Genomic DNA, 22,332 nt, shown 5'->3' with positions numbered 1-22,332 from the left:
GTTAATGAAAATCTACATGGGAAACAATCACCATCCTTACAGCCTAAATATCTGAGAGAGAGAGAGAGCGGTAACCAGGGAAGATGTTTAAAAAAGTGTGTCAGAATAGAAGGCTTTTCAAACCCAATTTGCATTGGGTGCTTTGAACTCTGGGATGAGCTTGAATGCTCTACACAAATGGGTTGGTAATACACAGGGCATCCTACTAGCTGCGTGCTATATGGGCCCCATCACCATAGCATCTGAGTATCTTGTTGGGTGGTGCTGTGCCTCCCCCAGAAAGGAATGTCTCAAGAGGACTGGCCCTCCCCAAGTTCTTTAGCAGAAAACATCTGCACCATTTCATATGATTAAAACAATTTGACAAAAACCCTTATCTCCAAAAAAGAACTCCCATTCAACCCAGTTAAGGGCTCTCTCTATATGAAGGGAAGATTGATAAATCTACAATTGCTTCATCTATCTGAATGGATTTGATTAAATATTGGAGGGTTTCACACAACCATGAATCCCATTTGATCCATTCTGTGTACCTGGCACCCCATACTGTCCTTGAGTAGGTGGTCAAACACTCCAGTCAGGATTGTCACGTCACAATTGAGCTATGACATAGCAAAGTACAGGGAGCACTCACTAGGAAAGGTGGCCCTTGTTAGGCATCAGTACTGTGGCAGCATAATGAGACATTTCCACTGACATGACTTCATCCTGGTCTGATAAATGACTGGTAATTGACTAAAAATCTGAGAGAGATCAGGAATTTTATGAACTCTGTAGCCATCACCAATTCCTTCCTGGGTCTTGGCCTTGGTCTTGATGAGGGTGTTGTCTAAATTGGAAAAGACATGTCAGCCTCTGCTTCTGAGATGTGCCACAAGAGTCACTAACACTTTAATGAAGACTCTCAGGGAAAAGAGAAGAGCCTGAATGATAGTGTGTTGTTTTACCAGCATGTTCCGTTGTAGCAGAAGTGTAGGTACCTCTTATATGAATAATGCAAAGGTGTGTATAAATAAATCTTGATCAGACTTATAGATGTCATGAATTCCCCTGGCAGAATCCTTTCCCAGAGGATATTGTGAAGGCCAAGACTACAACAGGGTTAAAAAAAAAAAAAAAAGAACTAGATAAGTCCATGGAGGATAGGTCCATCAATGGCTATTAGCCAGTATGGGCAGGGCTGGTGTTCCTATCCTCTGTTTGCCAGAACCTGGGAATGGGCGACAGGGGATGGATCACTTGATAATTATCTGTTCTGTTCATTCCCTCTGCGGCACCTGGCAATGGATGCTGTTGGAAGACAGGATACTGGGCTAGAGGACCTTTGGTCTGACCCAGTATGGCCGTTCTTATGTTCTTAATCAGGCCAGATATTGAAGCCAGGCTTTCCCCTCTTGAATTTGATTTGCTTCATATTTCAGCAAATTCAGATCTAACAGCCTTTGGATTCCCTGACTCTTGGGAATTACAAAGAAGATGGGGTACATCTGGCAAGCCTTTTGTCCTTGGAGAACAGCCCTTCCACATTCAGGAGATGATCTGGACTTTTCATAGACCGGAGCTTTCCAGAAGGCTCCTAGATTTCAAGGGGCCATATATATCTTCCTTGTGGTTGCCTCAATAGTTCCCAGGGTGCAGATGCTACTGATCTGCCTGATGTAGGGTCTGTTATTCCAGGCTGAAACTGGAGAATCAGTCAATCACATAAGGCTTGTTTTTCCAGGCAGTCATGGATTTTGCCTGGAAGAGAATTACCCTGAGATGTTGGATTGCTGACATGGTTTTCTTCATCTGGGATACCTTCCCCATGGCTTTCATCTTTGGGATAGTTTATTCTGTTGGTATTGGCAAAAGGCACATCTCAGGCAATCGCAGGAAGAGTACAGATTGATGAGAGACTTTTTTTTAAGCTTTTTTTAAATTTCACTCTGTATCTGCCTCACATTGGTCTCTGTTGAATTTGGCAGATCTGATTAGTTGTTTAGCCTGGCTGCCTCCTGAATCATATGTATAGCCTTAGATTCCATCCTGTGACTATGTTTGCAGCTGTTGCTATGACTAAATGACTGATGGATTCCATAGATGTGACCACAAAACAATTTGTGGCCAGTGGCACCTGAGTAAGAATGTTGCTGATTTTCAGTTCCACTTTCTACTGTAAGAATGTTGCTGATTTTCAGTTCCACTTTCTACTGTAAGAATGTTGCTGACTTTCAGTTCCACTTTCTACTGTCAATTATACTACTTTCACTCTGGAAAAACATGTAGAAGCTAAAGAGGCCTGTAGGGCTATTGAGCCAGCCTCATAGTTCTGCATAATGGCTACTTCTCTCGAGGTCAGTGAGTTCCTTAGGGAATGATGGGATCTTTGGCATGGACTGGGCCTGCCCTGGTCAGTTTGGGAATCGTGAGGCAAGCTGTTTTATCCTTTGGGGATTTGTAACCTTTGCAGCACTGTCAGTTCAAGCCCTATCTCTTGTTGGGCTGCTCTTTTTATTTTTTATCCCACCCTCAATGGCTGCGTTTAGCTGCATTTATTAATACTTTGAAGAGTGCCTTGCTACAGGCTTCACCTCCTCACCAGTGCGTTAAAGCTGAGCGCTGCAATGACCCAGTGAACCATAGTTTCAAATACGTAGCTCAGAAAGAAACACTCCTCTATCTATTCCACTCACCACTAGGGACAGCTCTTCTCCTGATCTGGGATGAAGCAGCAGGCAAAGGGGACCTGTCTGAGGGGGATGATGAGTGTTGCAATGTTTGGTTTCTGAGGCCTGAGCCTTTTGAAGTGCTTAGATTTCTTCTTTCTCTTACCTCATCCTTTTTGTGAAGGGGAATAACAGGTGGAGGTTCCTAGTGCTTCTTGCATTTAGATACTGATTTTCCTTGCATCTTTGACTCCATTATCAGGCTCTCTCTTGTATGTCTGGAGAGACAGTAATTAAGGACCCTGGCTTTATTGGGGGGATACGAAATATAGCACCAAACAACACTCTATAAACTCTCTCAAACATTTCTAAGATAGCTTTTCTGCAGAAGGTGCTGCATGCACAGAATCCATGCTGGTCTGGTGCAGGATAAAGGTTTTATAGGTATGAATGTGGGATGCTTCACCACTCATAAGTAGTGTAGCCAACACAAACTCATGCCAACAAAACCTATACACACTAGAATGTGTCCTCTATAGCTCACTCAAATTGCCAAATATGTAAATTAGGATATTAAAATGTGATCTGAATTAATTGCCCTAATTTGCAAATTAATTGTCAGCAAGTTTCCGATGTGAATTTGGATATATCTAGCTCCTAAGGCAGTAGCCACCAAAAGTAAGCTATTTCCACTGATTATAGATGCAGAGGTCAGCTTTTCAGACATAGAAGGCATGTGTATTTCAGCACAAGCGTGGAGCCAGGAAGCTGATGTGGTTTTAAAATCAAGACCATTACTACCACTTGTGTGTATGTGTGTGAGTGCATTGACTTCAGTGGCTTTGGATCAGGACCCAAGTGAGGATCTCCAAGAGCTGCTCTACATGTTCTCATCCAGCAGCATATAATATGCAGGCAAATTGCACAGCTATAAGACCAAAGAAATCCCAGAAGCTGTTGTGATGGTGTGTTTTCATCACCAGCCTCCTTTAACTTTCTAATGTGGAGGCTCTTGGGCCATGTGGTTTTGCTCCTCTATCCAAAATGGCCACTTTCTGGTACTGGTGCCTCCCTTTCTCTTTCCTTAAACAATATGTAATATATACACAAACATCTGGTTTCCCATATCCTAAAAGAAACAAACCAGCACCCTAAATCCAGTGAGAAATTAAATGTTATATAATAGGGCTTAATAGGTCTTTATAATAATTTCAGACCAGAAAAATATACTAAGACAAAGATGGAAAATGTTGACTAAAAGGGTGCAAAAACTTTCAGGCCAACACTAGTTCTCTAAGGCTTTCCCCAGGCACCTGAAAGGAGGTGGATGGAAGTGGCTTCTCAGGCTTAAACCAATGTTTTAATTGGTGGAAAAGATGTTTTCCAATTGCTGCTTAGATGATTGACATCTCTCCCAAATATCTTGCAACAAAACAATCCTTATTTTAAGCTTGGGATGCGTGAGACCTCGTGGGTCAGATTTCTACAACTCGCAGGCAACCAGAATATGGTGCCCAAGGCCCCAATCCTGCAAACATTGACACATGTTAACTTTGTGTGTGTGAGTAGTCCCGTTCATTAGGAGAATTGCTTATATAGGTAAACAGACCTATATAAATGGGTTTCATCTTGATGAACTTTAAAGTAATTTTTTTCTATCAAGATTTAGATTTCAGAAGATAAGCTGTCTGAACTATAGCTCAGTTCAAAAATAGGAAGGCAATTAAATTAATAGGAAGGTAATTACCTTGTTGACACCTGATTGTCCAAAGGCCTTGGAGAGAGGTGATGCAAGACAGAGCAAGGAAAAGTCAAACCAGAAAGATCAAATCTAAGGCCAAGAAGCCTTGCCTTTTGGGTCATTAAATCATCTGAAGAAAAACTGACATTCCAGAATCAACAAGATGGATCACTTTGGAGAGAGGAAGTCATGACATCAACAAACAGGCCGTTCTAGCCTTTGACCAGTCTCTCCTGGCACCCAAAGAATGGCCGCTAGTGAGAAATGCTGTACCAGCAGCAGAATGTCACTGCTTGGCTCCTTAACTGAAGTTCCAGCTCCTACTGTCAGAGTTGAGAAGCCTGCAAGAGCTGAAGACCTCCCTTCCCCTTCCCCGCCAATCATTAATCATCCCATTTTTCCTGTTTCTAATGTTTATTTTTTTTTATTTGATTGGCCGGGAGACATCCCAGACTTTTTATTTTCTTTATTTTTAGGGTGTGGAAGTGAAAGCATGGCTGTGTGCATGAGTGCCTATAAAGCCCATGGGGAAGGTGCTAAAAAGAAAAGTTCCCCAGGTTTAAACAGCCCTAACAATTGTCTCATAAAGGTATTCATTAAAATGTGTTCTGCACGTAAAACTCCTCAGAGACTTGAGATTGTCATCTGTAATTTTGGGTAAATAAAATTGTTAAACTGCTTACTGGGACTATTCTGTTACAGTCTGTATTATAATATCTCTTTGGTGAAGGGAGGAAAGGGTTAGCTACCACATAAGAATTAGGACTCTTTGAAGGGAGCTTTATAATTGGTTCTTAGGTTGAGATTCAGACATTCAATAATAATTTGCAGGGGCGGCGAGTTATATGGGCCCATGGTGCCCGTGCTCCAGCAAATGCAGGGCCTGGCTCCACCAATGTTCGGGACTGGGTCTCTCCCCCGGCCCCACCTGCTGCCCCTGCAGGGTGCCTCCCCCGGAGCGTCCCTGCCTGCACCCTGGGCAGCTGCCCCCTGCAGCTTCGCGCTGTGCTCCCTCGCTGGCCACTGCCGCTACAAAAGGGAGCGGCGCCAGCAGCAGGCTGAGGCGGTGACACAGTTGCTGCCCGTGGAGGGAGGAGGTGCACACGTTGATGGCAGCCTTCCCCCCAGCACCCACCACAGGGGAGCTGAGGGGGCTTCCTGGACCTGAGAGGGGCCCAGCCTCTAAGAGCATGTGCAGTTACAGTGTTGGTTGAGTGTGCTGCCGGGGGGGAGAAGGCTGGGGGGACTGAGTCCTCCTCTCTGTCCCCAGTCCTGATGCAGCCTGACTGCACCCCTAACTCCTTATCCCCAGCCTTGCCACACACTAGAGCCCACACCCCTAGCCAGAGCCCTCACCCCCCGGGGCCCCAACCCTCTGCCTCAGTCCTGAACTCCCTCCTGCACCGTGAACCCCTCATCCCCAGCCCCACCCCAGAGCCCTCACCCCCTCTGCCCTAGCCCTGAGTCCCCTCCCACACCCCAGCCCCACCCCAGAGCCCTCACCCCCAGCCATAGCCCTCATCCCCCCACACCCCTCCACATTGTGCAATATAGAGAAACTGTTAAACGCTTACTGTTTCCAGTCCATTTTTACATTATTTTTAAAAAAATATATTGACTTACAAGGCAGGTGGGGAGAGGGGGGGCAGGACTTGGATCACCAAAAATTATACAAACCTGCCACCCCTGATAATTTGGTTTCAGTTTTAAAATACTTAATAATTAAAACTATAGATTTGATTGACTTTGATCAAATTCTCTACTTTGTCACCAAACGGACAGCTACGTTCTTAGACTTCTTAGAATTTATATAAGAATTGATCATTTTTGCTACTAATTTGATGATTTAACTCTAATCCAATATTAACACTAAGTAGATTTGTTGATTTGATTCTGATTTGATAGCGTGTTTTATTCTTCACTAGTTTAATATTAATAATAGCTTAGCGCTGTGATACACAGGCCTCGTTTTCAGAAGTGCTGGGCAACCAAATTGAAGTCAGTGGGAGCTACAAAGGCTGAGCACCTCTGAAAATCAGGCCCTATGTGAGTAGATAGGCCATGCAAGGTGCTCTAAAGGTCAAAAAGTTTGGGGGCTGACAGGAGGAAGCAAGTTCCAGAGCTGAGGAACTTTCACTGGGCTTGATGACACTATGTTTTTATCGATCTAAAAATTTCCACTAGTGCTAATGCTATTTCAGCTTCACTGACGGCGGTAACAGTATAGACAAGGTGCTGGCTGCTGGTAGTGTTTTCATCACCTTGGCATGCAGCCCTGCTCTGAGCAAATTAGATGAGACAGTGACTGGAACACTGGAAGCTGCCTGGAGCCCTGTCTATTCTAGGGCTCCCACCACTGCTCCCTGCAACGGATTGAAAGAGTGGGGAAACTTTCCCCCCCCCCCAAATAAATACTGTAGGTAACCCTCATGGAGAATGAACTGATTTTTGGTGGGCTTTAAATATAGCAAGGCTAATCTCATCTTTATGAGATCTGCCCGGGAAGCAAAATATAATAAAAGCAAATTAAATGCATTAATTTAAGATTTGTGCAAATCTTTTCTTGTTTAGTCCCTTCTTTCATTTTTTATCCCTATTTTTCCTTTTATGTCCACCTCACTCTATCCCTTTCTCTTTCTTTGAAAACCAGCATCTCTTTTTCTCCCATTCTTTCCTGCACATTTTCCCCACCTTCTTGTCCATCCCTTTTCTTCTTCCAAATTGCACTGTTTCATCATCAGTTTCCTCAGTCCCCTTTTTCCTGCTTCCCTTATTCCCACCTGTGTCTCATTCTCTTGCCATGGTCCTATCCCACCCTAAGACTCTCGCTAATTAATAATACTAATACTTATACCTACGCTGAGCTAATAAACATGAATTGAGGTAAGTAAATATTTAACTGGATCCAATTCAGCCCTTGCAAAAGCAGCTGGAACTCCTACTGCAGTGAATGGGAGAAACACTCACACCAGGGCTGCATAGTACTTAACTCTTTGGGGTGTTGAGATTGTTAATGCAATAATATTTTCTGTGCAGGTTCACAGGATTTGGCCCGCTATCATCATTGCACCAGTGGGGTCAAGAATTTAAACACACTACACTTCTACCCCGATATAACGCGACCCAATATAACACGAATTCGGATATAACGCGGTAAAGCAGCGCTCCGGAGGGGTGGGGCTGCGTGCTCTGGCGGATCAAAGCAAGTTCGATATAACACGGTTTCACCTATAACACGGTAAGATTTTTTGGCTCCCAAGGACAGCGTTATATCGGGGTAGAGGTGTATAGTTAAAACATTTCAAAATGTCCAAGAGATTAATTCCCCTGCCTTGTGCCATGGCTCGCACCTGTGCAGAGCGAGTGTGAAATGTTACCAAGTCAGAAAGGTAGTGCTGTAATTTATGCCCACTTTGCACAGGTGTAAATGACTGCACAAGGTGCAAAGCAGGGAGTATGAGGCCAAAAGCTTCCCACACATCGAGAGAAGTAGTTGAAATGACTGTTGTTAGAAGCACCTTAATAATATATAATACCACCTAGCTCTTAATAAGCATGGCTATAGTTTGTGCAATGTGGCTTTGGGAAACCTTCATTTTTAGTTTGCTGATTTTTGTGTTTAAACTCCCAGCCTTTAACAATGCATTAAGGTGAATATTAAAAATTTAATTCTCTAAATAGTTCCTATGGGCATTTAAAAAAAAAGATTAAAATGTCAGGTATTACGTTGTGATTTATTTTTATTTAAATTTCGTATACCTATCAGTCTCTAGATGCTTATATTTGTATAAAAAGCCACAGATATTCAAGCTGAGAATGAGTCAGCATGGTGGTAAGGGCTCTGAAATGGGACTCAGAGACCTGGGTTCTATTCCTGCTCTGCCACTGGCCTGCTGGGTAACCTTTGACAAGTCACTTCACCTCCCTGTGACTTGGTTTTCCCTCCTCCCTTTTTCTGCCTTGTCTATTTAGATCACTGGAGGTTTTTAAGAACAGGTTAGGCAAACATATGTCAGGGATGGTCTAGGTATACTTAATCATGCCTCAGCACAGGGTGATGGAGTGGATGATTTCTTGAAGTCCCTTCCAGCCCTCCTATGATTCTGTGATCATAAGCTCTTCAGGACAAGGTCTGAATCTTAATATGTGTTTATGCAAAGCCTAGCACAATGAGGCCTGTAACACAAATACATAATAAATAATAAAAATGTCAAAAGGATCTCCTTCCAAAAGCTCTCCTGCCTTAAAACCAAACAGCCATCACTTCCCTAAGCTGCTCCACTAGTAACTAATAGATTAATATAAAAAAATCTAAATGAGAAATGTATGAAACCATCATACCCTTTTGCACTAGGCACCCCACACAATATGAAGAAATTACAATCTGCTTTTAAAATATTCTTGAGGTTTGCTGGTCTCTATAAGGGGTCTGTTTGTCAGGGAGAATCTTTCTTTGCAAAAGAGGGTTTGAAAGCAAAATGTAAGATATCTGATCACCCTTTTCTTTTCTGTATTTGGAAATCTGAAGTTTTGCAACTTATTATGTTGTAGAGCACTGTGACATTTTATGGACCTGACAGCAAGTACTCTCACACCTCATCACATGAGGAATTTGAGAGAGACTGAGAAAAACAGTTATACCTAGGGTATGTCTACACTACGAAATTAGGTCGAATTTATAGAAGCCGGTTTTATAGAAATTGGTTTTATACAGTCGATTGTGTGTGGCCCCACATAAAATGCTCAAAGTGCATTAAGTCGGCAAGACCGCGTCCACAGTACCGAGGCTAGCGTTGACTTCCGGAGCGTTGCACTGTGGGTAGCTATCCCCCAGTTCCCGCAGTCTCCGCCGCCCATTGGAATTCTGGGTTGAGATCCCAATGCCTGATGATGCAAAACAGTGTCGCGGGGGGTTCTGGGTACATGTCGTCAGGCCCCTCCCCCTCCGTCAGAGCAACGGCAGACAATCGATTCGCGCCTTTTTACCTGGGTTACCTGTGCAGACAACATACCACGGCAAGCATGGAGCCCGCTCAGCTCAGCTCACCGTCACCATATGTCATCTGGGTGCCGGCAGACGTGGTACTGCATTGCTACACAGCAGCAGCTAATTGCCTTTTGGCAATAGACAGTGCAGTATGACTGGTAGCCGTCATCGGCTATCTGGGTGCTGGCAGATGTGGGGCTGCATTGCTACACAGCAGCAGCTCCTTGCCTTTTGGCAGTGGATGGTGTATTACGACTGGTATCTGTTGTCATCTTACTCCTCAGTGAGTTCGGTCAGAGGCACCTGGGCAGACATGTTTTGTCTCCTGGAGACTCAGTCCTGCTGGCAGTCCTATTGAACCGTCTTGATGATGATGGCTAGCAGTCATAATACAGCATCTTCTGCCAAGCACCCAGAAGATGCCGATGGCTATCAGTCATGCTGCCCGTCTGCTGCCAGCTTAAGATGTAAAAAATAGATGGACCAGATTTGTTCTGTATTCATTTGCTTCCCTCTCCCTCCGTGAAATCAATGGCCTGCTAAACCCAGGGTTTTGAGTTCAATCTTTGGGGAGGCCATTCTGTGTGACAGTTGTTTGTGTTTCTCCCTGATGCACAGACACCTTTGTTGAATTTAATTCCCTGTAAGCCATGTCGTCACTTGCCCCTCCATCCCTCCCTCCATCAGACAATAGTTTTGCGCCTTTTTTCAGCCCAGACGCCATAGCATTGGGATCATGGAGCCTGCTCAGATCACCGCGGCAATTATGAGCACTATGAATGCCACACGCATTGTCTTGGAATATATGCAGAGCCAGAACATGCCAAAGCAAAACCAGGCGAGGAGGTGATTGCAGCGCAGCGACGAGAGTGATGAGGAAATTGACATGGACATAGACCTCTCACAAAGTACAGGCCCCAGCAATGTGAAATCATGGTGTTACTGGGGCAGGTTCATGCCATGGAACGCCGATTCTGGGCCCAGGAAACAAGCAAAGACTGGTGGGACCGCATTGTGTTGCAGGTGTGGGATGATTTCCAGTGGCTACGAAACTTTCGCATGCGTAAGGGCATTTTCATGGAACTTTGTGACTTGCTTTGCTTTTCCCTGCCCTGAAGCGCCAGAATACCAGGATGAGAGCAGCCCTCACAGTTGAGAAGCGAGTGGCGATAGCCCTGTGGAAGCTTGCAACGCCAGACAGCTACTGGTCAGACGGGAATCAATTTGGAGTGGGCAAATCTACTGTGGGGGCTGCTGTGATCCAAGTAGCCAACGCAATCAAAGACCTGCTGATATCAAGGGTAGTGACTCTGGGAAATGTGTAGGTCATAGTGGATGGCTTTGCTGCAATGGGATTCCCAAACTGTGGTGGGGCGATATCCCATCAACGTGGGATAGCCGGGAAAGGTACATGATGCTCGTGTCTTCAAGAACTCTGGTCTGTTTCAAAAGCTGGAGGAAGGGACTTTCTTCCCAGTCCAGAAAATAACCGTTGGGGATGTTGAAATGCCTATCGTTATCCTTGGGGACCCAGCCTATCCCTTAATGCCATGGCTCATGAAGCCGTACACAGGCAGCCTGGACAGTAGTCAGGACCTGTTCAACTATAGGCTGAGCAAGTGCAGAATGGAGGTAGAATGTGCATTTGGACATTTAAAAGCGCGCTGGCGCAGTTTACTGACTCGGATAGACCTCAGCGAAGCCAATATTCCAATTGTTATTGCTGCTTGCTGTGCGCTCCACAATATCTGTGAGAGTAAGGGGGAGGCATTTATGGCGGGGTGGGAGGTTGAGGCAAATCGCCTGGCCGCTGATTATGCGGAGCCAGACACCAGGGCGGTTAGAAGAGTACAGCAGGGTGTGGTGTGCATCAGAGAAGCTTTGAAAACCAGACTGGCCAGGCTACGGTGTGAAATTTCTGTTTGTTTCTCCTTGATGAACCCTACCCCCCATCCCTACCAGTTCACTCTACTTCCCTGTAAACTAACCACCCTCCCCTCCCCCCTTTGAGCACCGCTTGCAGAGGCAATAAAGTTATTGTTACTTCACATTCATGCATTCTTTATTAACTCATCACACAACTAGGGGGATAACTGTCAAGGTAGCCCGGGAGGGGTGGGGAAGGAGGGAAGGAAAAGGACACACTGCAGTGTAAAACTTTAACCCTTATTGAAGGCCAGCCTTCTGATGCTTGGGCAATCATCTGGGGTGGAGTGGCGTGGCAGCGTGGCCGGAGGCCCCCCCATTGTGTTCTTGGGCGTCTGGGTGAGGAGGCTATGGAACTTGGGGAGGAGGACTGTTGGTTACACAGGGACTGTAGTGGTGGTCTCTGCTCCTGCTGCCTTTCCTGCAGCTCAACCATACGCTGGAGCATTTCAGTTTGATGTTCCAGCAGCCGGAGCATCGACTCTTGCCTTCTGTCTGCAAGCTGACGCCACCTATCCTCTTTAGCCCACCACTTGCTCTCTTCAGCCTGCGATTCAGCCCGCCACCTCTCCTCTCGTTCATATTGTGCTTTTTTGCACTCTGATATTGACTGCCTCCACGCATTCTGCTGTGCTCTGTCAGCGTGGGAGGACATCTGGAGCTCTGAGAACATATCATCCCGAGTCCGCCATTTTCTCCTTCTAATCTTCACTAGCCTCTGCAAAGGAGAAACATTTGCAGCTGGTGGAGGAGAAGGGAGAGGTAGTTAAAAAAGTCACATTTTAGAGAACAATGGGTACACTCTTTCACGTTAAATTTTGCTGTTCACATTACACAGCACATGTGCTTTCGTTACAAGGTCGCATTTTTCCTCTTATATTGAGGCCAGTGGCGTAGCCAGGTTCTAACATCAGGGGGAACGAACACATAAAAAAAGGCTCCACCCGCTGCCGTATCAAATTACTAGTTACATACTTTTAAATTCATTATACATATTTATTTTGTACTTAAAATAAAAACACAAGAGTGATATTGTTTTATAAGTACGTGTGTTATTTTGCATTTAAAATATAAAAAAGGTTTACAATATTGTATATAAAATCAAAACATAATAAAAACACGTTATTTACTTATTTTATATTTCAAAGATAAGATCAAAACTATATGATAATCTATGAAGCAACTACAACAGCCTCTTTCGTCTAAGCTTCATTCTAGCAAAGTTATCTATTACTTTATTATAATCTCCTTCTGTAGCCAATTGTCTTTCAATGGAGAGCAAAGCTAACCCAGACAATCTATCTTCACCCATTGTAGAGCGCAGGTAGGAGTTTATAAGTTTAAGTCGGCTAAAGGATCGTTCCGCAACTGCGCTACTTATTGGTTTGCTTTTTGAAAGGCAAATTCTGCACGAAAAAAGCAAGTCCTACTGATGTGTCATTGAATGAAGGAGAAGCCTGGAGCACTAGCTCTGCACTTGGGCACACCTGGCATGTCAGTGATCAGGTTTGCTGGCCTGGCCCCCAGCCCCCATGCTCAGCTCATGCTGCCTCGCACTCCTCAGGCTGGGGTCACCACCCAGACGGAGGCTGAGGCAGGGGCAGCGCAGCATCTCACTGTGAGGGGGCCATTGCTCGCATGCACCCGGTGGGACAGCCCCTCATCTCTCCTGAGGGGGATGCTCTGCAATCTGTGGCCCCTGGAAGCAGACAGCACACAGGAGCAGGGGGGGGGGGCACAGTCCTCTGCATGAGCGAGACAATCGGACAGAGGTGGGCAGGGTCTGTTGGGGGTTCGCATGGAGGAGAGGGGGTGGGGGGCTGCACTGGGAGACTCTCCAGTGCAGCACCTAGCCACGCTGGCTCTGTGCATCATGAGGCCACTCGGGAAAAGGAGGCAGCAAGAGAGAGAGGCCGAGGAGGAGGTGCCCTTCCCCTCCCAGCAGGGTCTGTGAGTCCCCGATCTCACAGAGTCTCAGCGCTGCAGGCACCCAGCCCCCAGGTACTGGGCCGCAGTGCAAGCTAGAGGGGCTGATACAGAGAAGTCAGGACCCGTCAGAGCACTTCCCATGTCATCATGAAAACTCACTCCTGGAAAGCTGGGTAAGGTAATATGTGTGTGTGGGGGGGTAATATATATCAAGGTGGGTGAGGTAAAATATTTTTTATTGGACCAGCTTCTATTGGTGAGAGAGACAAGCTTTTGAGCTTTCACAGAACTCTTCTTCAGGAAGAAGAAAGAACTCTGTGAGAGCTCCAAAGCTTGTCTCTCTCTCTCTCACCAACAAAAGTTGCTCCAATAAAAGATATTACCTCACCCACCTTGTGGCTCTAATTTCCTGGGAACAACAGGGCTACACCAACACAGCATACAAAAATGCAAGATTCACATGAACAGCACAGAGTGATCACCATCACACCAGGACACTATTTTCACGATTCATCTTAGCATAATGTCATCATCACACCAAGGAAGTTGCACCAGCACAATGAGATAAATATAGCCACATGCGCATGCCAAAAATTCACAGTACAAGCATACTGGGATCCACACAGCAAGATAGTAATGTCAGTTTAGCTGTCAGTCTCTGAGTCCATCCCCACTAAACTGAGTCCAAAGGTTCAGCTAAACACAAGGGCACCTGCAAATAGCTGTACTAACAGCAGGATCTACACTGGCACAATAGGAGGAGTTGCATGTCAGGGGACTAATTCCCAATCCCAGTGCAAGGCAATATGGGATCCAGGCACCAGGTCTTTAGAACCAGAATTTGTACTCACAGGAGAGTGGGATGAAATTAGAGAAGTTACAGAAGGCAACTCCCAAGAAACAAGGCACATGACCAAATGGCTGGGTGGATGTTAAACAACCATCACCAGCCATTGTGTGCAGCAAGTGAATGACAATTAGTAATTTAATGACCACCATCACCAGAGAATTACTCAACCCTGGGACTCAGCAATGCCCCACCTCCTCCCAACATGATCACAAGCCCTTCCCTTAGGAGACAATTCAGGTTTCCCCTGATAGGAGAGGGAAAATCAGGCTACCTTTCCCTGCCCCCCAACATGGTGCCTGGACTTGTGTTTGCCAGAGCACATGGACTAAACACATATAATGTTTTCACCCCTCAGCTCACAGAGAGCACAGCAGATAGTTCCAGCCTTCCCTTGGAACACAATTCCATCCACACCCCCAAGGCAGAGATTGTACTGCTATGAAGATTTCCCCTGATAGTCTCAGTTTTCCTTTCCTACCCCACACCCCACCCCACCCCATCCCTTCCCCACTGCCTCTTCCCTTCCACCCCTCACCTCCTAAAAGGCAGTCACCCAGATGCCAGGGAGGGGGAACCAAGCGCACTACACGGCCACTGTCTCTGAGAGGCAGGCGTCTTGCCCTCCCTGCCCAGGCAAAGCAGGGACACCACACCCCACAAGAGACCAGGACATGCGCCTCCCCCCAACCTCCCCATGCCTGTCCTGGTCCAGCTGCCCAGCAGGGGCTGGTACTCTCAATCTCTCTGTGCTGCGGGGGTGCAGGAGATATTTTTGGAGATGCCTCTGGCTGAGACACCTGCCTCCCACCATGCAGACAGCCATCCCACCAGCAGCCAGGTGCTGGCTCTCACAGCCACCTGGGGCTGGGGGGTTTCCAGTCCCCGCCCCGCCACCCTCACCAGAAGAAAGACCCCCTTTGAAATACACTTCCAGCTGCTGCTACTGGCTGCCTTTAGTTGGGTGAGAGGTTAGGAGCTGCTGCTGCAGAGCCAGAGAACGCACACCTGCAACAGTGCCACAAGAAGCAGGTAGAAGAAGGAGGCGGGGTCTCTCGGCTCAGCCCCTTGCTCCAGGAGCAGTTCCCCTTGCTGATTGGCTGGTGGTCAAAAACCAGCTGAACAGAGAGCACTTGCACTCCCCTAGCTAGCTACCCTACTGCCCCCGCCCTGGCCGAACAGCTGATGGCTGGTGGGCCCCCAAGGGCCCCATAAACAGTTGACTGGTGGGTGGGGTGGGGTGGGTGCCCCTGCCCCCTATAGGGGCATGCCCCGACCGACCCCCTTCTTCCCCAGGGCCCCAGCCTCTCCTCCTTCCCAGGAGCCCAGCTTGCTGGAGCTCAGTTCTTTCCCCCTCCCATCCCTGCCTCGCCGATTAGCAGTCTGTCTCCCTCCTGCTGGGAGACACAGCTGATGGGCGTGGCAGTGAGAGGGGGCGGGGGTATGCAGCAGCACCCTGGGGGAAGCCAGGCAGGCCAAGCTTCAGAGCGGAGCATGGGCCCCGCCGCTGGCGCCATGGTAACCCCACCTGACTAAGGCGCGGCTTTTGGAAAATGTGCTGAGGGGAAGCAGCTGCTTCCCCTGCACCCCTCTAGTTACGCTACTGATTGAGTCCCTGCCAGTTTGGTGTGAGAGATCACTCACGCAGTGCCAGGCAACAGAATTCGGCTTGCAGGCAGCCATGGTAAGCCAGTCTTTTGGCTTTTTTAACTTTCATAACATGTGGGAATGGTTTCAAACAGCAGCACCCTCATTTCCCATACCAAGCACCCGTTGGGTTGGCAATTTAAAATGGGTTTGCAATGTAAAAGGAGGGGCTGCGTTTTCCGGGTTAACATGCAGCACAAACCCAACTACCCCCCCCCCCCCCCACACACACACAATTCTCGGGGATGATCACTTCACCCCTCTTCACCCCACCCCCACCCCCCGCGTGGCTAACAGTGGGGAATATTTCTGTTCAGCCGAGCAGGACCGGGCACCTCTGAATGTCCCCTTAATAAAATCACCCCATTTCAACCAGGTGACCGTGAATGATATCACTCTCCTGAGGATAACAAAGAGAGATAAGAAATGGATGTTGTCTGCATGCCAGCAAACACCGGGACCATACGCTGCTATGCTTTGTTATGCAATGATTCCAGACTATGTGCTACTGGCCTGGCATGGCAAAGTGTCCTACCATGGCGGACGGGATAAGGCAGCCCTCCCCAGAAACCTTTTGCAAAGGCTTTGGGAGTACATGAAGGAGAGCTTTCTGGAGATGTCCCTGGAGGATTTCCGCTCCATCCCCATACACGTTAACAGACTTTTCCAGTAGCTGTACTGGCCGCGATTGCCAGGGCAAATTAATCATTAAACACGCTTGCTTTTAAACCATGTATAATGTTTACAAAGGTACACTCACCAGAGGTCCCTTGTGTGCCCTCAGGGTCTGGGAGCACACCTTGGGGGGTTACTGGTTTCAGGTCCAGGGTGATAAACATATCCTGGCTGTTGGGGAAACCGGTTTCTCTACTTCCTTGCTGTGAGCTATCTTCATTGTCTTCATCATCATCTTCCTCGTATCCCGAACCCGCTTCCCTGTTGCGTGATTCTCCATTGATGGAGTCAAAGCAGACGCTTGGGGTAGTGGTGGCTGCACCCCCTAGCATGGCATGCAGATTTGCGTAGAAGCGGCATGTTTGCGGCTCTGCCCCGGACCTTCCGTTTGCCTCTCTGGCTTTGTGGTAGGCTTGCCTTAGCTCCTTAATTTTCACGCGGCACTGCTGTGCGACCCTGTTATGGCCTCTGTCCTTCATGGCCTTTGAGACTTTTTCTAATATTTTGCCATTACTGCTACGGAGTTCAGCTAGCACTGATTCGTCTCCCCATATGGTGAGCAGATCCCGTACCTCCCATTTGGTCCATGCTGGAGCTCTTTTGAGATCCTGGGACTCCATCACGGTTACCTGTGCTGATGAGCTCTGCATGGTCATCTGTGCTCTCCTCGCTGGGCAAACAGGAAATGAAATTCAAAAGTTTGCAGGGCTTTTCCTGTCTACCTGGTCAGTGCATCTGAGTTGAGAGTGCTGTCCAGAGCGGTCACAATGAAGCACTGTGGGATAGCTCCTGGAGGCCAATAACGTCGAATTCTGTCCACACTACCCCAAATCCAACCCGCAAAGGCCGATTTCAGCACTAATCCCCTCGTCGGAGGTGGAGTAAAGAAACCGGTTTAAAGGGCCCTTTAAGTCGAAAGAAAGGGCTTCGTCGTGTGGACGTGTCCAGGCTTAATTCGATTTAACGCTGCTAAATTCGACCTAAACTCGTAGTGTAGACCAGGCCTTAGTAACCGTGTTTCTTTGGGAGGATTGCCTACATGGCTCAACACCCCTGGAAACTTCTAGCAAGTGTTGTGTGCTAGAGCTACTCACTCCATTTCTGTTTTTTCTGGGCATGAAAGTGGGTCCCAACCGCGATCCCAACAGCCTCTAGTTCCTGCCACTGATTTAGGAATCCTTAACCTAAGACTCTGAAGAAGCTGGGAAGCCAGGTGGGTTGTTCTGATCTGTATTGGCAATCATCTCAGAAAGTCAAAATAACCTTTTTTTTCCTCCTTCAAGAATTGCCCATAAGGATCCTCTCTCTTCGGAAGTTAACAAGCAGTACTGACCCTGCAGGATGTGAGCTTGAGCAATGTTAGTTAAAAGTGACTTCATATTAACTTGGCTATATGACTCATCTGATCTAGGGGGTCAAACTTAGGAAGCAATGCTGTGTAAAGGGGTGCAGACAGCCCTATGTAATAGCATTGCATGTTCATTAGGCAAGTTTCCCTGGTTAAAGGTTTCTTTCTTTCCAGTAGTGTCTTTTAGTCCTCAGCAGGACCCTCTTGATCTAGCATCCTGAACAATCGAGTCTGAGAGACTTCAATCTGGGTGAAGAATCTCACCATGGCTCTGAGACAAGACACTAGATGGAAGTTCTTGAGTGTCCTATCAAACTATCTGCTTGGAGCTTGGTGCAGCAGATGAGCTCCCAATGAAGCATGGACAGACAGTTGGCAGGAATGTTTGGACTTCTGCCTGAAAGAAGAGTGGCTTTGGGTAGACTCCTGATCCCCTGGAAGTTGGGAAGAGCTTTGGATCCCAAAGGAAGTGGATGTGCTTCTAACTAAAGGCATGCAGAGACCCAGAGACCTGAGTGTTGCCCAATAGACTTTTACCTTCTTCAAGATATCCTATGTCCTTTCATTAACAAATTGGGTCCCCCACACAGGAAGTCCTTTACTTTGGTCAGAGCCTCCCATAGCAAACTGGAGTTCATCAGCTAGGAGGATCAACACAGAATAATCACAGACCTGGCAGCTGTATCAGAAGCCTCAACCACAACATAGAAAGTGGGCTTGGCCACCATCTGAAGCTCAGACATGATGCACTTCCCCTCCTTTCTCGGTTCATCTGAAAGCTGATCTAACAGGGTGTGATGTTATCTGATTAAAATATGACTATATAGTTGCAACCACTGTTATATATTTGCAACAAATCTTGTACAAAATGTGGCATGCAAGGTTGTCCATTAAAAGGTTATGATTTGCGAGTTATGATTATGCTATCTGTATGCATGTATCATTTTTTTATTTGATGTTATGAATAATCTATACCTGGATTTCAAATGTTTGCTCCTGGGGTAACGCCCATAAGGTAGTTAGCCAGCACATCTTGGAGGGACTATTCAAATTAAGTGGCTCATCAAGAAACACTTGACTGACAATGGACCATGGGAGACGCCCATCTACACTGAATGGACTGTCCTGTAAATGTATTGTTTGAGGTATAGGTAATAGCTTCTACTGTGTCCAAACCTTCATGCATGGACATGTGACTTGCCCATGTGACTCCAAACACTATCTTGTCACCTGTAATTTTCCACTAGCTGTGCTGAGTTTTTTGTTTAAAACAGTGGGTTTCCCTCCACATGGCAGAAGATATAAAAGGCCCTGGAAACACCTCCATTTTGCCTCTATCTTGCTCCAGCCTCTTTCCTGCCCAAACCTCTGGACTCTGGACTATACCGGGGTGAACAAACTATGGCCTGCGGGCCAGCCACAGTCCCTTGGAGCTTTGGATCCAGCCTGCGGGATTGCCCCCCGTGGTGCTGCGGGCCCAGCACCACTCTCAGCACCGGCCCCTGGGCGGGGGAGCAGAGGGCTCCGTGTGCGTTGCCCTTTCCTCCAGGCACTGCCCATTGCAGCTCCCATTGGCCAGGAATGGGGAACTGCAGCCAATGGGAGCTTCGGGCGAGGTACCTGGAGGTGCGGCAAGGGCAGCACACACATAGCCCTCCACTCCCCGTCCCCCGGGGGCCGCAGCGCTTTCTGGAGCGGCGCGGGGCCGGGGACAGGGCAGGCATGCAGGGAGCCTATCCTGGCCCCGGTGCACGCCACTGCCACCCTGGAGCCACTTTAGGTAAGCGGCGTCAGGCCGGAGCTCGAACCCCTCTTGCACCCCGCCCCCCAACTCCCTGCCCTAAGCCCCCTGCATGCACCTTGCACCCCTCCTGCACCCCAACTCCCTACCCTGAGGCCCCTTGTACACCCCGCACCCCTCCCGCACCCCAACCCTGTACCCTGAGCCCCCTGCTGCACCCTGCACCCCTGTGCACCCAATCCCCTGCCCTGAGCCTCCTCCTGCACTCCACACCCCTCCTTCACCCCAACCCCCTGCCCTGAGCTCCCTGCTGCACCCTGCACCCCAATCCCGAGCCCCCTCCTGCACTCCACACCCCTCCTGCACCCCAGCCCTCTGCCGCACCCTGCACCCCTGTGCACCCCAACCCCCTGCCCTGAGCCTCTTGCCAAACCCCATGCCCCTCCTGCACCCCAACCCCCTGCCCTGAGCCCCCTGCTGCACCCTGCACCCCAAACCCTGCCCTGAGCCCCCTCCTGCACTCCGCACCTCTCCTGCACCCCAACCCCCTTCCCTGAGCCCCCTCATGCACTCCACAGCCCTCCTCTGCCCCAACCCCTTGCCCTGAGCCCCCTCCTGCACACTGCACCCCCTCCCACACCCCGCACTCCCTCCCTCCCGCACCCCAACCCCCTACCCCAGCCCTGCATACAATTTCCCCACCCAGATGTGGCCCTCGGCCCAAAAAGTTTGCCCACCCCTGTCCTAGAGAAATAGCAGACTATAGACCACATGACTTTGTAGGCCTGTTAGGGAGGTGACACTGTTTGGTACAGTGGAGCATAGTCCCACAATCCTCTGCAATAACAAATAGAAGGAAAAATTACTTCCCTGAGCCAGATACATTCTAACCAGAAAATGGAAGGCCCTGGAACCTCCATCAGAACAAAAATGATTGAAACAGGTGCAAAACACAGCTGAACCAGAGAAAGCACTTTTAAAATTCTAGGACAGATAGACAAGACATATCATCCCCTCTAGTCTGGTATGCTGATGACATTGATTTAATTTGGCAGTTGGATAGATCCATAGTTTAAAAAACTATCACATCCACCTACAGATTTTATTGTTTCAAAAGAATGGGGAGGTGGGGAATCAACATCAATCAGCAATTCCTTGTAGTGTCAAGTATCAGAGGGGTAGCCGTGTTAGTCTGGATCTGTAAAAAGCAACAGAGAGTCCTGTGGTACCTTTAAGACTAACAGGTGTATTGGAGCATAAGCTTTCGTGGGTGAATGCCCACTTCGTCAGATGCATTCACTCACGAAAGCTTATGCTCCAATACATCTGTTAGTCTTAAAGGTGCCACAGGACTCTCTGTTGCTTTCCTTGTAGTGGTTACTCATGTTGCTTTATAAAGTTAAGAACTGCATTGATAAAAATTATTCCAACAGTAAATTAAAATTCTCACCGCCACTTTCCCTCTCAACACCCACTGTCCTTTTCTGTTGGTGATGCAACCCCCTCCTCATTCACCTGACACAAGACCGACTCCTCCATTCTCTTGACAGGTCTCCATGGCTATACAGGTCTTTCTGGTTGCACGCTTACCCGCGTAACTGCAGTCTCTGTCTCTAGTACCACCTCCATCTCTATGCCAGTTAGGCATATATCTACTCTATGGAATCCCACAAGCTCAGTGCTTCAGCATTCTGTTTTCTAACTTCTACCTCTCCTTTCTCTCTCAGTTTTTAACTGTAACTAGTGCTTTTAAGCAAATGATACACGGTATCTGAACATACCTTTCAATGGCTCCTCCTGCGCCACCCTCTCTACCTGTCTTGACTAAGTGAATTTGTGGGTTATTATTGGTCTCAGCTTCCTTCACCTAGAAGTCTCACAGACGGAACTATTTCCCTTGCGCAAGAGGAGCCTCCTCAAATGTACTTTTGTCTCCCTCCTCGTCTCAGACCTCGAATAGCCTGATGCCTGCTCTGTCTGGGATTGTCCCAGTCACTGCCATGTTACCTGCTTTGAGTTTTCCCAGGTTTCACAGTCCTTGCTGCATAGGTCTCCATGAGGATACTGACAGCTGTTCACCTGCTGGGGGTTAGGATATCTTGATCCCAGATTTACATCCTTCGTGTTTATTCCCCAGATTCTCTCCACCCACATGTCCATTTCACACCTCTGTAGGGTGTGTTGGGTGTAAGCAGACATGCTTCATTTACTGTGGGGTCACTGGAGTGCAGCCAGCTAGCTCTGCAGTACTCTGCCAGTACAGTCTCTAAGCTGACTGTTTTAACCATTCTCCTGCCCCTTTGGCAGTCCAATAGGTTTGTCCTAAGTTAGACCCCTTTCCGTCACACACACACTGCTTTCTTTGCTCATCCAGGGAGGCAGTTGGGATTTTGGATGCACCAGGTGCAGCTACTGGGACTGCTGGTTGGAGAAGCATTTGCTTGAGCCCGTTAATTAGCACAGTAACGGTGACCGTGCTCCATTAGCTAGCCCATGTGGTAGGATCCCCTCCCTATCCACCAGCCTTTTCCCTAATGAGATCTGGAAGAGGGACACTCACAAAACACTGCCTCAGAATAATATTCGGCTTTGTCCACGCCGGTAACGAGAGCTGACAGGATCACTACGTCCATTTCTCTTCTAATTAGCACACTTCCAGTTAGGCCTGAGCCAGCAGCCGGAGATAAGCGATCGGACAACCGTACCGAATCACAAACACAAAGAGGCCCATTCCCCATAATTAGGTGAGACAATCCCTCAGTCTTTTCTCGGCTGGAGCTTGCCGGTAAGACTCTCGCTGTTTTGGTAAGTCCCAGCAACACAAGTTACACGTCTCCCCAGGA

At 47.9% G+C, this 22,332-nt stretch overlaps 1 protein-coding gene across 2 annotated transcripts in view; it reads right to left on the bottom strand.

Annotated features, from left to right (window-relative positions):
• Positions 1–11,426: 11,426 nt before the first annotated feature.
• The window catches only part of LIN52 (lin-52 DREAM MuvB core complex component), a 95,264-nt gene continuing 84,358 nt past the window's right edge, over positions 11,427–22,332 (bottom strand). Inside the window, exons 1-2 of one of the 2 annotated variants that reach the window (XM_054027220.1) lie at positions 16,486–19,510; positions 11,427–12,043 (exon numbers count right to left, since the gene is read on the bottom strand). In XM_054027220.1, coding sequence (XP_053883195.1) covers positions 11,442–12,043; positions 16,486–17,056 — 1,173 coding nt within the window. In that variant the 5' untranslated portion in view covers positions 17,057–19,510 and the 3' untranslated portion in view covers positions 11,427–11,441. Of the gene's footprint in view, positions 12,044–16,485; positions 19,511–22,332 lie in introns of those variants that run through there. The other variant, XM_054027222.1, reaches the window with a different exon arrangement.

Source organism: Malaclemys terrapin, chromosome 4 (genome assembly GCF_027887155.1).
Source record: "Malaclemys terrapin pileata isolate rMalTer1 chromosome 4, rMalTer1.hap1, whole genome shotgun sequence".
Taxonomy (NCBI): domain Eukaryota; kingdom Metazoa; phylum Chordata; order Testudines; family Emydidae; genus Malaclemys; species Malaclemys terrapin.
The sequence above is the reverse complement of the archived record's forward strand: the minus strand, read 5'-3'. Positions and strand labels throughout refer to the sequence as shown.